The 12,849-nt window shown below is 41.2% G+C and overlaps 1 protein-coding gene across 2 annotated transcripts in view; it reads left to right on the top strand.

Annotated features, from left to right (window-relative positions):
• The window catches only part of Bicd2 (BICD cargo adaptor 2), a 52,311-nt gene extending 48,281 nt beyond the window's left edge, over nt 1–4,030 (top strand). Inside the window, exon 8 of one of the 2 annotated variants that reach the window (XM_087206354.1) lies at nt 3,845–4,030. In XM_087206354.1, coding sequence (XP_087062480.1) covers nt 3,845–3,955 — 111 coding nt within the window. In that variant the 3' untranslated portion in view covers nt 3,956–4,030. Of the gene's footprint in view, nt 1–625; nt 2,380–3,844 lie in introns of those variants that run through there. The other variant, XM_004870075.4, reaches the window with a different exon arrangement.
• Nucleotides 4,031–12,849: the final 8,819 nt, after the last annotated feature.

Here is a 12,849-nt window from a genome sequence, read left to right as displayed (position 1 = left end):
TCTCTAGTACAATTTAGGGGTGCTAACAGAAAGAAAAAAGTCAGCCAAGGGCTCCCCTGTTCCTCAGAGGCTTCATCCACACCACAGCTCTGGCAGTAGGCATCTGAGTTCACATGTGCTGAAGCAGAACCCTTCTCAGTATTTCCCTCCTGATTCCCAGGGGGCAGCAGGCCCGATGCTGCCATCTGCTCGCCTGTCTCCCTGTAGAAAGGGGGTTGGCGCTGTTACACCACAAAGGGTCATGTTGTCCCCCACATAGCTGTCTTTCCCACTCTTTCCATTAGCGTCGAAGGCGACGTGGTCTTCTCCAGACTATAGGCAATGCGTGGTGCAGGACAGTAGGAAAGTAGGACAGGGCATGGGTGTGCTCTGCACATCCATCCTGGGGATGGCTGCCTGCATGCCTGCCCCCTTCTGCCTCGCTCTTTCTTCACCAGGCCAGCACGCAGCTTCTCTTGTACCTGTAAGGGCTTTGTGGTCCCTCAGAGCTCCTGGCCCCCCTAACACAAATGCAGGTCTCTTCTGCCAACTAACAGGCTCGCACACTCAGCACAATGAAAACTTAGTTGTCAAATGAGCACAAGTGGCCCGTTTCTAATGCTGTCTTGTTTTCTCCCATTTTCAGCTGTAGAGTAGCTGCTGGGAGGACGTGGCCACCCGGCCCTGTCACACTGCAGTCCCTCCCTCCCTCCCTTCCTGGGGCCCATGCAGAGAAAGGAAGGGTAACCTAAAAGTCCACTTAGAAATGTTTTGGATATGCCACTGCAATTTTTTTCAAAATAGCATTCCCCAAGTGTTAATGGGAGGAGAAAAAGCTTTAATACTGAGAATGCCGTGAGCTGCTGCTTGGAAGGGCCTCTGTAGAGCCGAAGAACCTGCTTCCCAGCCACCACCAGGCTCGCTAGGAGCCCGCTGGAACACTCACCACAGGGGTCTCCTTATTACACATGTTCCTTTTTTTATCTGATCAACCTGTGCACTTTTTGATATTTTGATATTATATTTGCTTCCTCGATTTCTCTCTTAGACGGTCTCAGATGTCATGGTCTGTGCGCGTGGTCCTGTAGCTGTCCGTTTAGCTCAGATGTGTTGATCTGGCATCAGCACAAGACAGGGCCGTGTGCTCCGTAGCATGTAGCTCTAGACTGGAGACGAGGCTTTGGCCCAGCGAGGAGCTCGGCTGAGTAGCTCCACGCTGTGGCTCAGCAGCCTTTTAGATCACACAGCATTTGGGTTCACGTTTGAAATCACAGATTTTAATACCATGTTCATTAAGAAATCCAGGGTGTTCCAATTCTGGGGTTTTTCATATGGTATTATTATTATTCTTAGGAATAGTTCAATGTAACAAGAAGAAAACTTGACCTTTGCTCTGGTTAAAATAGTAACAGGCACTTGAAAAAAAAAAAGATAAATTATTGAATAAGTAGTATTACCTACAAATTCCAGAATTTTCTGGGTTTTAGGACATTGTGAAGCATGACTGATTAACAGAATTTTACACAGCTGTACCAGTGAAATTCCAAATTGGAATTGTTTTGTTACTCTGGTTGTTGTGCCAAATTATGGCACACTTAGAAAATTCTACAGTTGTCGATTTTTAGGGTGTTCTATTTCAACACCTTTTTGTTAGTAATCATTGCCAGTAGTGCCTTCATCAGTTAAGGGAGGTGTCTCAGCAAAGTCATTTCACTCAAATGGGCAGTGAAGAGCTAGTTGGGAATGCTGAAGGCCAGTGTGGACCAACAGGTGGAAGTGCACTTGCCTCACACCTGTACCTGGGCATCTTCATTGAGGGAAGGAAAACAGTAATTGTGCAAAATTCTGTTAGTCAGTGATTCTTTACTTGCAAATTCAGGGGCTTAGAAAACAAAAACAAACACAAAACCTTGAGTGTGCTTTGGGAACCAAATGGACTTACTAGGACAAACTTAAGTAAGCTATACGAACACCACGTTTGTGAAGAGCCAAGGGTGTCAGAGCCGGCTCAGTTGGTTGACATGTGGGTGAGGGGTGAGGGTTAGCCATAGTATTCTTTGCAAATGTGAAAACAAGATATTATATCTTCTCTTGCTTGGTGTAACTAATCACTGTTAATTTCAGGAAACAGAACTCATTAAAGCTCCTCAGCAAACTAGGTCTGCATCCTGTTCTGTTTGCTGAGTGAGGTTCACGGGTGTGGTCAAATTGGTACTAGTGGAGGAAGAAAAGCTGTCCTCCGTCCTCCAAAAAAAGGACAAATTATAATAATATAAATTACAAGAATTGAAGAATTCTGTTTCCTGGAATGAGCATTTCTTATTCCTAATTGTTGGGACTCCTGTTTTGACCTTCTGTTACAGTGTTGATTCATAAAAAATATTGTTACATTTGAGATAACTTCATCTGTATGGGGTATTTATTTGCAATGTCTATGTACTGTATTTTTTTTGTGCATTACCTTAGTGTCAGAATGTTGGTCTTTATTTTAAAAGTCATATGCATGTTCTCCTGCCAAGGAACCTTTACACAGACCCAAACAAAAAACAAAAACAAAAACAAAAAATGTAATAATAAGCAAATGCCTCCAATTTCTGAGAAAATGAGGCAGAGCATGGAAAAGGAATAAGAAAGAAAAATAATTGAGACTCTCAAGACACAGACACGTGGCATGAATGTCTACAAGGCCAGCACACATAGGAACAGTGGGCCTGGGTAAAGAATCTTGTTGGTAGGACCAATAAATAAAGAGTAATAAAAAGACACAAAGCACATGGCTTGCTCTCTCTTGTTGCTTTGACCCCTGATGTAGATGACTGTAATCTGATGCCAGCAGTGCACTAGCCTTTGGGTTCCCCTGATGGGAGGAGCCGGAAGCATTCTGGGGGTGAGGGGAGGAGATGCGTGGGCCACACCCTGGTTCCCACACAGCTCCAAGTACCCAGCAGCTATGTGGTCAGAATACATTGTGCTTACATGGATTAAAAGCACAAGTAGCTTATGCTGTCCTGACTTGGAAGCAGTAGTTTGGATAATGTGGAATCCTATAGTAGCCAGAGTCTTGCTCCTTGAACCCAGGAGTGAATAGATTCAGACCACAAGGCTTACCTGTGGTCTGAATCTATTCATCACCACAGACATCTATTAAATTTTAGGCATGCATACCAAGATATACTGGGCACATTGAAATGATTGCTCATGGGCATGTGAATATAGGACAGTAGGTACCAGGGTGCACTCTGGCCAGCTCTTGACAGCCTTACTCACCCAGGGCTTCCCTCTAGAGGCGTCTCAGCCCAGGGTCTTGCTGCAAGGATTCCTCTGAGGGTCTCACACCTTTGGAGCATCCTACCACTGACAAGCCCATCCCTCTTTAGTAGCAGCTGCCATGACCTGTTTTTGGTTTGTATCATTTTCTTTGGTTGAATAAAGAGGCTGTTATCTGGGAGGAGTGGTGCATGCCTGTAATCCCAGCACTTGGGAGGCTGAGGCAGGAGGATTGCTTCAAGTCCGAGGCCAACCTGGACTGCACAGTGAGTTCAAGGCTGGCCTGAACTGCATAGCAAGACTCTGTCTCAAAAAAAAACAACAACAACAAAAAAAACGCTATTGTCCCAGAGTCTGAGGAAAAGGTTGAAGGGAGAGCTGTCAACTGATCTGGAGAAAGACCCCTAAAGAGTAGAACAGTGTGGGACAGCAGAGCCCCATGAGGCAACCCTACTTCTCATTGCGTGTGTGGCCAGCTGCAGCCTGGCTCATTTCTACTCCTCAGGCTAAGTGATTCACACAAGCATCCAGATGCTGAGCTCACACCCCTCACATCCTGGGTCCTTAAATGCTCCCTGTTCTGGGTCTTCCATTTCAGGGTGGAGAACAGCCTCAGCAGATGGGATCCCAGCACCCTGCAGGAGGGAGCAGCCATGCTGAAAAGCTGCCTATGAGGTCTTCCTGTCTGAGATCTTCCATCTCCCTATAAGAATTTCACCCCCATACCTGCTGGGTTACAAGGGCTGAAAACAATAGCACAGACTTGGTAGCTGGACCACTCACTGACTGGTTGGATCGCCACTGGTTGGTAGCTGGCTGACCTTGGCTGACTTAGCCTCTCTGGAAGGCAGTAGTTCCTCTTAGAAGTCACTGAAGCTTCATCAAGCCCTTGATGATCTGGCATACACCAGACGTTCAATGGAGGATTGTTAGTAACGTGGTTCTGACTGACATCATCATTATCAGTATTACCAAGGCCTTAGGCACAGGCCAAGAAGCAGGACCTTTGTCCTTTGGGAAGTATAATTTTAAGTCAGCTTCTCATCCAAGTGTAATTTGCATCTAGGAAAGTACACATAGTGTATAGTGCCGAATTTGCACACAGTAAACAGCTCTATAGCAGCTATGAAGCTCCCCAACAACAATAGCAAAATACATATTTTTACTAAATGAATATGTAACATTCTCCAAGATAGAACATAAGAAATCTCAATCAACTTAAGACTGGAATCATGCAAGTTATATTCTCCAGTGACAACGGAATAAAATTAGAAATAAGACTACAATTTGGAAGATTAAAAATATGTGAAAATGAAACAACACTTTTTCTAATAATCAGATATCACACAAGTGAAAGAGTTGAAATCAATAACCTAACATATCTGTATTGGAAAAAATGAGGCTTATTTGGCCTGAGTGGCCAAGTTACCCTTCAATGAAGTGATTAATGTGGATCAGCCAACTCAGTGAGAACCAAATGCCATTTATCAAGAAAGCAAGGAAAAAAAAGCAAGGTAAGTCGGCCGTCTGATTTACAACAAGACAGAGCATATTTTCCAAGAAAGTGAAAGGACCCCAAAAGTATTTTGGGGGATCAATGGGGCTTCCCCTTCCATCACAGGCCAAGAGTACAAAGCTGTGGGTGTATAGCCGCCTTCACCTAAAATTCAAAGGATGCAGCAGAAACCATGAGGTTCAGGCAAAGGATTTCCTCAAGAATGGGCCATCAGTGGAGCCAGGGGAGTGGGACTGTCCCTTTGACCCCAGAGAGATAGAACCACCAGTGCTTGATTAAACCTTGGGTTCATGGCTGAGGCACAGAGCTATTGAGGTGGGGCTACTGGAGAGAACCACTGTGTGGGAGATGAGTTACCTCAGGCAGGCTGTGTTCTGAATGTGGTACTATCACTAATGGGGCCAGAGAACACAGCATTGAGCCAAAGATTATTCTTTTTCTTTCTTTTTTATTTTTTATTTGAGACAGTGTCTCACTTTGTATTTTAGGCTGGCCTGGAACTCACTGTAGCCCAGGCTGGCCTCAAACTCACAGCAATCCTCCTGCCTCAGTCTCCCGAGTGCTGGGATTACAGGTGTATACCACCATATCCAGCAAGATTATTGTTGAGCTTTAGAGTGAATATTAGCATCCAAGGTGATGATATGAGGATGTGGGAATCTTTGGAAGGTGATTAGGTCATGAGAATGGAGCCATCATAGTTGGCAAAGCACCCTTATAAAAGAGATCCCAGATACTCAAGTTTTTAAAAGGCCTGGGGATGTACCTCAGTGATAGAATGCCCCTGAGTTCAATTCCTAGTATGGGGGGGAGGGGCCTACAAAGAGAAAGAATGGAAGTATGAATGAATATATCACATTTCACTCTACCATGTGAAACTATAGCTGTCTATAAGGCATGGGTCCTCACAAGACACCATGTTTACAACAAACACTTTGATGTTGTATTCCCAGCCTCCAGAACTGTGAGAAATAAATTTCTACTGCTTAAGCCACCCAGTCAATGGCATTCTTGTTTATAGCAGCCCAAATGGACTGACACATATAAAATGTTCAATTAAAATCACAAAAAGTAAAACAAAAACCAAAAATGAGTAGAAAATGAAAGTAGGAACAAACAAGGACATGTACCAATTCACCACAAGAAATGTAAACATGTACTAATAAAAAAATAAATAGGGGGTTGTGGTGGTGTAGATCTGTAATCTCAGCTATTTGGGAGGTGGAGGCAGGAGGATTGTAAGTTCAAGGCCATCCTGGACAAATTAGTGAGACCCTGCATCAAAAAATAAAAAGGGCTGGGGATGTAGCGCAGTGTGAAGGCCCTAGATTCAATCCCTAGTAAAAGAAAAGGAAGGAGGGACTAGGGGCATAGCTCTGTGATAGAGTACCCCTGAGTTTGATTCCCAATACCACAAAAGGGTGGGGCATAAACATTTAGCCAAGCTAATTAAGAAAAAATACAAAGTACTAACACTAGAAAGACATCACTGCAGAGAACATGGACATCAAAAGGATAATCAAATACTTTGAACAGTCTTTATGTCCACAGATGTGAGAACCTAGAGTTATGGACCCATTTCTTGAAAGACCAAAATCTACAAAGACCCACACAAGAAATCGATAATTTGAGTATGCCTCTATCTACGAAAGAAATATATATATATATATTTTTGGTACCAGGGATCGAACTCGGGTCCTTGCGCTTGTGAGGTAAGCGACGGAACCACTGAGCTAAATCCCCGGCCCCAAAAGAAATATTGTTAATAATCTTCAGAGCATAAAGAACTAGCCCCAGATCTGTCAACTGGTAAATTTTACAAAACATTTAAGGAAGAAATTATACCAGTTCTTAAAAATCCCATCCTGAAGGAAGAAACAGAAGGAAAACTTCCTAACTCATTCTCTGAAGTCAACATTATCCTACTACCAAAACCAAAGATATTATAATAAAGAATACAACAAACCAAAAAAAGAAAAAAAAATACAACAAACCATTATATCTCATGAACATGCAAAACACCTCAACAAAATATTAGCAGATTGAATAAAAATATATTTGAAAAAGAAAATTATACACTATGATCAAGAGACACTTATCCAGGTATACAGGGTTGACTCAGAATTGGGAAGTCAATACCATCACATAAACAGTCTAGAGAAGAAAAGTCCAATTTAGGAGAATGAATAGATGCCCAAAAAGGATTTGACAAAATCCAACTGTTATTGATTTTAAAAGAAGCAACAACAAAAAATCATGTCATCTCAGTAAATTAGGAATAGAGGGGAACTTCTTAAACTTTATAAATAACATTATGAAAAACAAATAGCTGACATCATAATTAGTGAGAAACTAGTTTTCCTCCTAAAATCAGGGGCAAGCCAAGGATATCCCATCTCATCATTTCTTTTCGATATTATACTGAAAGTTCTAACAATGCAATAGGACATAAAGAAAAGGTATATATTGGGAAGGGAGAAATAAAACTGCCTTTATAGATGACAAAATTCTCTATGAAGAAAATCGGAGACTTAACAGCAACAAAAACCTAGAACTAATCAGTAATTATAGCAAGATTGCAGAATACAGTATGCAAAAGTAAGTTGCTTTTCTATAGACCGGCAATGAACCAGTGAAATTTGACATTAAAAAGAACACCATTTACATTAATACATATTTTTTAATGAAATATGTATTTTATTGATGCCTATCTTTAGCTGTAAATCTAACAAAATGTGTACGAGATCTATATATGAGGAAAACTACAAAACCGATTAAAGAAATCAAAGAACTAAATGAATACAGAGGTGTTCCATGTTCATGAATAGAAAGACTCAATATTATGAAAATATTGTTTCTTACAATTTAATTTGTACATTCTATGTAATCCTAATCAAAACTGCAGGAAATTATCTTGAGGATACTGGCAAACTGATTCTAAGGTTTGTATAGAGAAAATATCCAATCTAAGAGGAACAAAGAAGACTGATACCACTTGGCTTCAAGATTCATTATAATACTAGCTGGGGATTTAGCTGAGTGGTTTCACTGCCTGCTGCTCAAGCGCAAGGACATGAGTTCAATCCCTGGTACCAAAAAAAAAACCCAAAAAAACAAGATTCACTATAATACTGCAGTAACTGTGACAGTATGGTATTGGCAAAAGAATAGATAAATAGAACCTAGAAATATATCTACCTCAGTGAGCTGATCTTTGACAAAGGAGCAAAGGCAGTACAATAGAGACTTTTTTTTTGTACCAGGGATCGAACTCAGGACCTTGTGCTTGGAAGGCAGGTGTGGTGCCACTGAGCTAAATCCCCAGCCCAGTTGTCTTTTTTTTTTTTTTTAAACAAATAGTGCTGAAATAACTAGATGTCCACTTGCAAAAAAAAAAATGGAACACAGATCTAAATGTAAAATGCAAATCTGTAAAACTTCTAGAAGATAATATAGGAGAAAATCCAGATGACCTTGGAAGTGGCAATGACATTTTAGTTTTAAAGGTTTTATTTTTATTTTTATGGTGATGTTGGAGATCACACAGGGCTGCATGCATGCTAGGAAAGTACTCTCCATTGAGCAACATCTCCAGCTCAGTTTAAAGTATCTTAATTGGATTTATTTTTTGTTTCCAGAATTGGGTAACACTTAATTCCATAAAAGTGTTCCTGATTTTCTAAAAAACACAAAAGGCAAAATTCATGAGAGAAATATTTGATAAGCTGGGCTTTATTAAAATCAAAAACGTCTCTGCAAAAGATGCTGTTAAGAAAATAAGAAGAAAGCCACAGACTAGGAGAAAATACTTGGCAAAAGCCATATCTGATACACATTTGTTATCTAAAATATAAAAAGAATTCTTATAACTCAGTATGAAAACTAATGACCCTATTAAAAGCAGTCATGGCGGCACACACCTGTAATCCCACTACTCAGGAAGACTGAGACAGAAGATTCAGAAGTTCAAGACCATCCAGGGTTACATAGCAAATTCAAGGCAGCCTGGGCTACACAGACCCCTCCCCCCTCGCCATGAACAAAGGACCTGAAAAGACACTTCACCAAAGAAAATATACAAATAGCAAACAACTATATGAAAATGCTCAGCAGAATGTCATTAAGGAAATGCAAATGAAAACAAGATACTACTATACACGAGAAAGGTAAAAATCTGAAACACTTAACAGTATCAAAGGCTGTAAACGATATGAACAAACAAGAACTCAAGCTATGTTTGGTGGCAATGTAAAATTTCTAAGTAAATCTTTGTTCTTTATAAATTATCCGGTCTGTGGTATTCGATTAATGCAACAGGCCAGGCATGGTGGCACATGTCTGTAATCCCAGCACTTGGGAAGCTGAGGCAGCAGGATCACAACAATTTCGAGACCAGCCTGGGCTACCAAGTGAGTTCAAAGCCAGCCTGAACTATACAGTGAAACCCTGTCTCAACAACAACAAAATTATAGAACAGAAAATGAAATGAGACAGTAAGTGAGTGGATACATAAACGTTGGTATATTCAGACAATGGAATATTATTTGCTATTAAGAAATGAGCCCTGCCTCACAAGCAGAAGGACCTGAGTTCGATCCCCAGTGCCAAAAAAACCAAAAAACAAAACAAACTAAAAAAAAGAAATGAGCCATGAAGCCAGAAAAACACATGGGGGTAGCTTGGATGCATATTACCAAGTAAAAGAAGCTTATCTGAAAAGGTATAATTCCATCTTGTAAAAGGCAAAACTATGGAGACAGTAAAAAGAGCAGTAGTTGCCCAGGCTTTGTGGGAAAAGAGACACGAATAGGTGGGGTACAAAGGATTTTTGGGGCAGTGAAATATTGTGTATGTTTCTGTTACTGTGAATATGTGTCATTTATCCATTTGTCAAAACCCAAAGAATGTAGAACACCAAGAGTGAACTATTGTAAAGAGTGGACTTCGGATGGTAGTGATTTATTGATGTAGGTTTATAGATTATAATTACCAGTCTGGTCAAGGATGTTGATAGTGGGTAAGTTGTACATGTGTGGAGGTAAGAAGTATAGGAGAACTATACACTTAAATCTGTCATAAACTTAAAACTGATCTAAAAAATAAAATCTGTTTAAAAAAAACTTCCAATAAAGAAAAGCTAAGGACCAGATGGCTTCACTGATGAAAAAGTCTACTACACATTAAAAAATTGAATGGGCCGGGCATGGTGGCACACACCTGTAATCCTAGCACTCAGGAGGGTGAAGCAGGAGGATTGCCATGAGTTTGAGGCCAGCCTAGAGTGCATAGTGAAACCCTGTCTCAAAAGGAAAGGAAAAAAAAAAAAAGAATTGAGCCAAGGATGTAGCTCAGTGGCACCGCGTCTGCCTGGCAGGCTAAAGGTCCTGAATTTGATCCCCGGTACACCCCCTAAAAAACAAAGAATTAACACCACTTCTCAAACTCTTCCAAAAAGTGGGAGGAACACTTCATAATTCATTCTAGAAGGCCACTTTACACTCATACTAAAGATAGACAAAATCATAGCCCTTTCCTACACAAAAAAGTGATCAATAAGGGGTCAGGGATTTAGCTCAGTGATAGATCACTTGGCTACAAGCATGAGGCCCTGGGTTCAGTCTTCAACACCAAAAAATTAAGCAAAAAGCAAAAAAAAAAGGATAAATTATATGACTCCATGAAAGTGAACATGAATAGACGTTTGAATCATTATTATGTATTCAATATTACATTCATTTTTTTCCCTCGGATTTTAAAGTAAAATGTTTTCAGGAGCCCCTAAGCACAGTGCATGCCTAATAAATGGGCACCATCTTATTTAGGGACTTACAGGGACTTACTGTACTGATTTTGGTACTAAATGAAGCAAGGTGCTCCTGTAATAAAAAAATACCTGCAAAGGTAGAAGTGACTTTTGAACTGGTTACAGACAGGGTGAAAGAGTTGTTAGGTGCTTGATAGAAAAAGCCTAGATTGCCTTGATGAGACTTTTGGTACAGATCTGGATACAAAAAGTGCTGATAAGGCCCCAGATGACAATGAGAGACATGTTATTGGACACTGGAGGGAAGGTTATCCTTGTTATAAAATGTAAAGAACTTGGTCAAATTGTGTTGTAATGTTACATGGAAAGTAGAGCATTAAAGTGGTGAGCTTGGGTGTTTACATGATGAGTAAGTAACATGACTAAGTAAAGAAAAGTGACTAAAGTTGAAGACATGTCCTGATTTTATCTTGCTGGTCATAGTACAAAGGTGAGGGGAGAGATATTATGGTTTGAGTCTAAAATGTCCCCCAGAAAACACATGTGTTAATAGATAAGGCTTTTGGAGGGTGATTGGATCATTACTTCATCAGTGGAGTGAGCCGCTGATGGATTCATAATTTGATAGCACTAGTGGGAGGTGATAGAGACTGGAGGTAGGGTCTAGTTCAGTGGAGTGGTGACTGTAACTCCCTTGCTCCTTCCTCTCTGGCTTAGTCTCTTTCTACTTCTTGGCTTCCTGAGCTGAGCAGTTTTCCTCCAACATACCATTCCGCCATAATGGTCTGCCTTGTCACAGGCCTAAAAGCAATGGCGCCAACTGACCATGGACTGAAATCTCTGAAACCATGAGCCAAAATAAATCTTTCTTTAAATTGCTTTTCTCAGGTACTGGAACTTGAAAATTTAGTAAAGTCCCAGTGTATCCATATTGGAAAAATGAGAAAGCGGGTTCTGAAATGACGTCAAGGGTGTGTCTGGACCATCGCTTCATAAGCAGATTGCCCATGACATTAGCCATCTCAGCAGAAGCCAGGAATAGACATGGAGTTAATCCAGCAGAAACACTTCCACCTTGGACTGAAAGAGAGACAGGACAAAATGAAGGAAGACTGAGACTTCTGGGATTCTATAGACTAGGATGATAGAGCTGTCTGTGAGCACACATTATCCTTCAATGAAAGGGAAATGAGATACTTGAAAGTGATTCTGAGATCAGTAAGGCTACAACTTCCAGGAAAGTCTCAGGGGGACAGGGGTGAGATGCCTCCTCAGTGTCAGAAGGCAAAGCCACCTCCTCCATTTCAGTGGACCAGGTGGCCACTCCTTAGGGCCTTGGGCAAGACTGCTACTGAGGGCTCCAGGGCACAGCTGCCACCCACGGCTGAGGGCATGGTGCTCCCACCCAGAGCACTGGGGATGGGCTGCCCCATCAGTGGGCCTGGAGTACAGGCAATAGGATTCACCCTGTTATGTTTTGAACCTCCATGCAACCCATCCCATATTACCTCTGTACATTTTCTCCTTCTTGGAATGAGAATATCTGTTCTATATCTGTCCCACCATATATTTTGGGAGCAGAAACTTGTCTAGATTCACAGGTTCATAGCTAGAAAGTAATTCTGTGAACCATAATTTCTATGAAACTATGAACCAAAATAAACCTTTTCTCCTTTAAACTGGTTTTCTCAAGTATTTTTGCCACAATTATAGAATCATTAAAACTCTAATCTTTGATTGCACTCTCAGGGGGATCACACTTGAAATCCAATTAAGTAGATCTCAGTGACAAGTGAATATAGAGTCTGCCAGCCGTTCAGTTGGCCTGCAGTTCAGGCCTGTATAGAGTACACAGCAAATTAGCAGAATAGCTAAGAAACTAATGCAGAATTTCAGAAGGGGGGACACAAAGAGGGAACTTGGTAAGCTCATCACATATCACACTTTGATCAGACTGCTTACACTCATAGATGACAAAGACCAGAGAAGGTTCAAGCTACCCCACAGCACAGCAAACACTGCATGTGTACATATGCAGAGGAAAGAAGTCCCAGCAGGATGGAAATCTGAGGTAGACCTGAAAATCACCTTATGCTAGACTGTACTCCCTACCCCGTGCCCATGTCTGTCAGAAGAAAGTTGAAGCATCTTTGGCTTTGAACACAATCTGTGTTAGTTACTGTTCTCTCATTGCTGAGATAAGATACCTGACACCCAAAGTTAAAGGGAAAAGGGTTTATTTAGCTCACAGTTTGTAGAGCTTTCAGTCCATAATTGGCTGGCTCCAAGGCAGAGTGGCATTGCAGAGGGGTGTCTCGCAGAG

The sequence above is a fragment of the Heterocephalus glaber genome, unplaced genomic scaffold (genome assembly GCF_053883595.1).
Source record: "Heterocephalus glaber isolate CG9 unplaced genomic scaffold, H.glaber_assembly_v1.0 deba00000621, whole genome shotgun sequence".
Taxonomy (NCBI): Eukaryota; Metazoa; Chordata; class Mammalia; order Rodentia; family Bathyergidae; genus Heterocephalus; species Heterocephalus glaber.
This window is presented reverse-complemented; position numbering and strand designations above follow the sequence as displayed.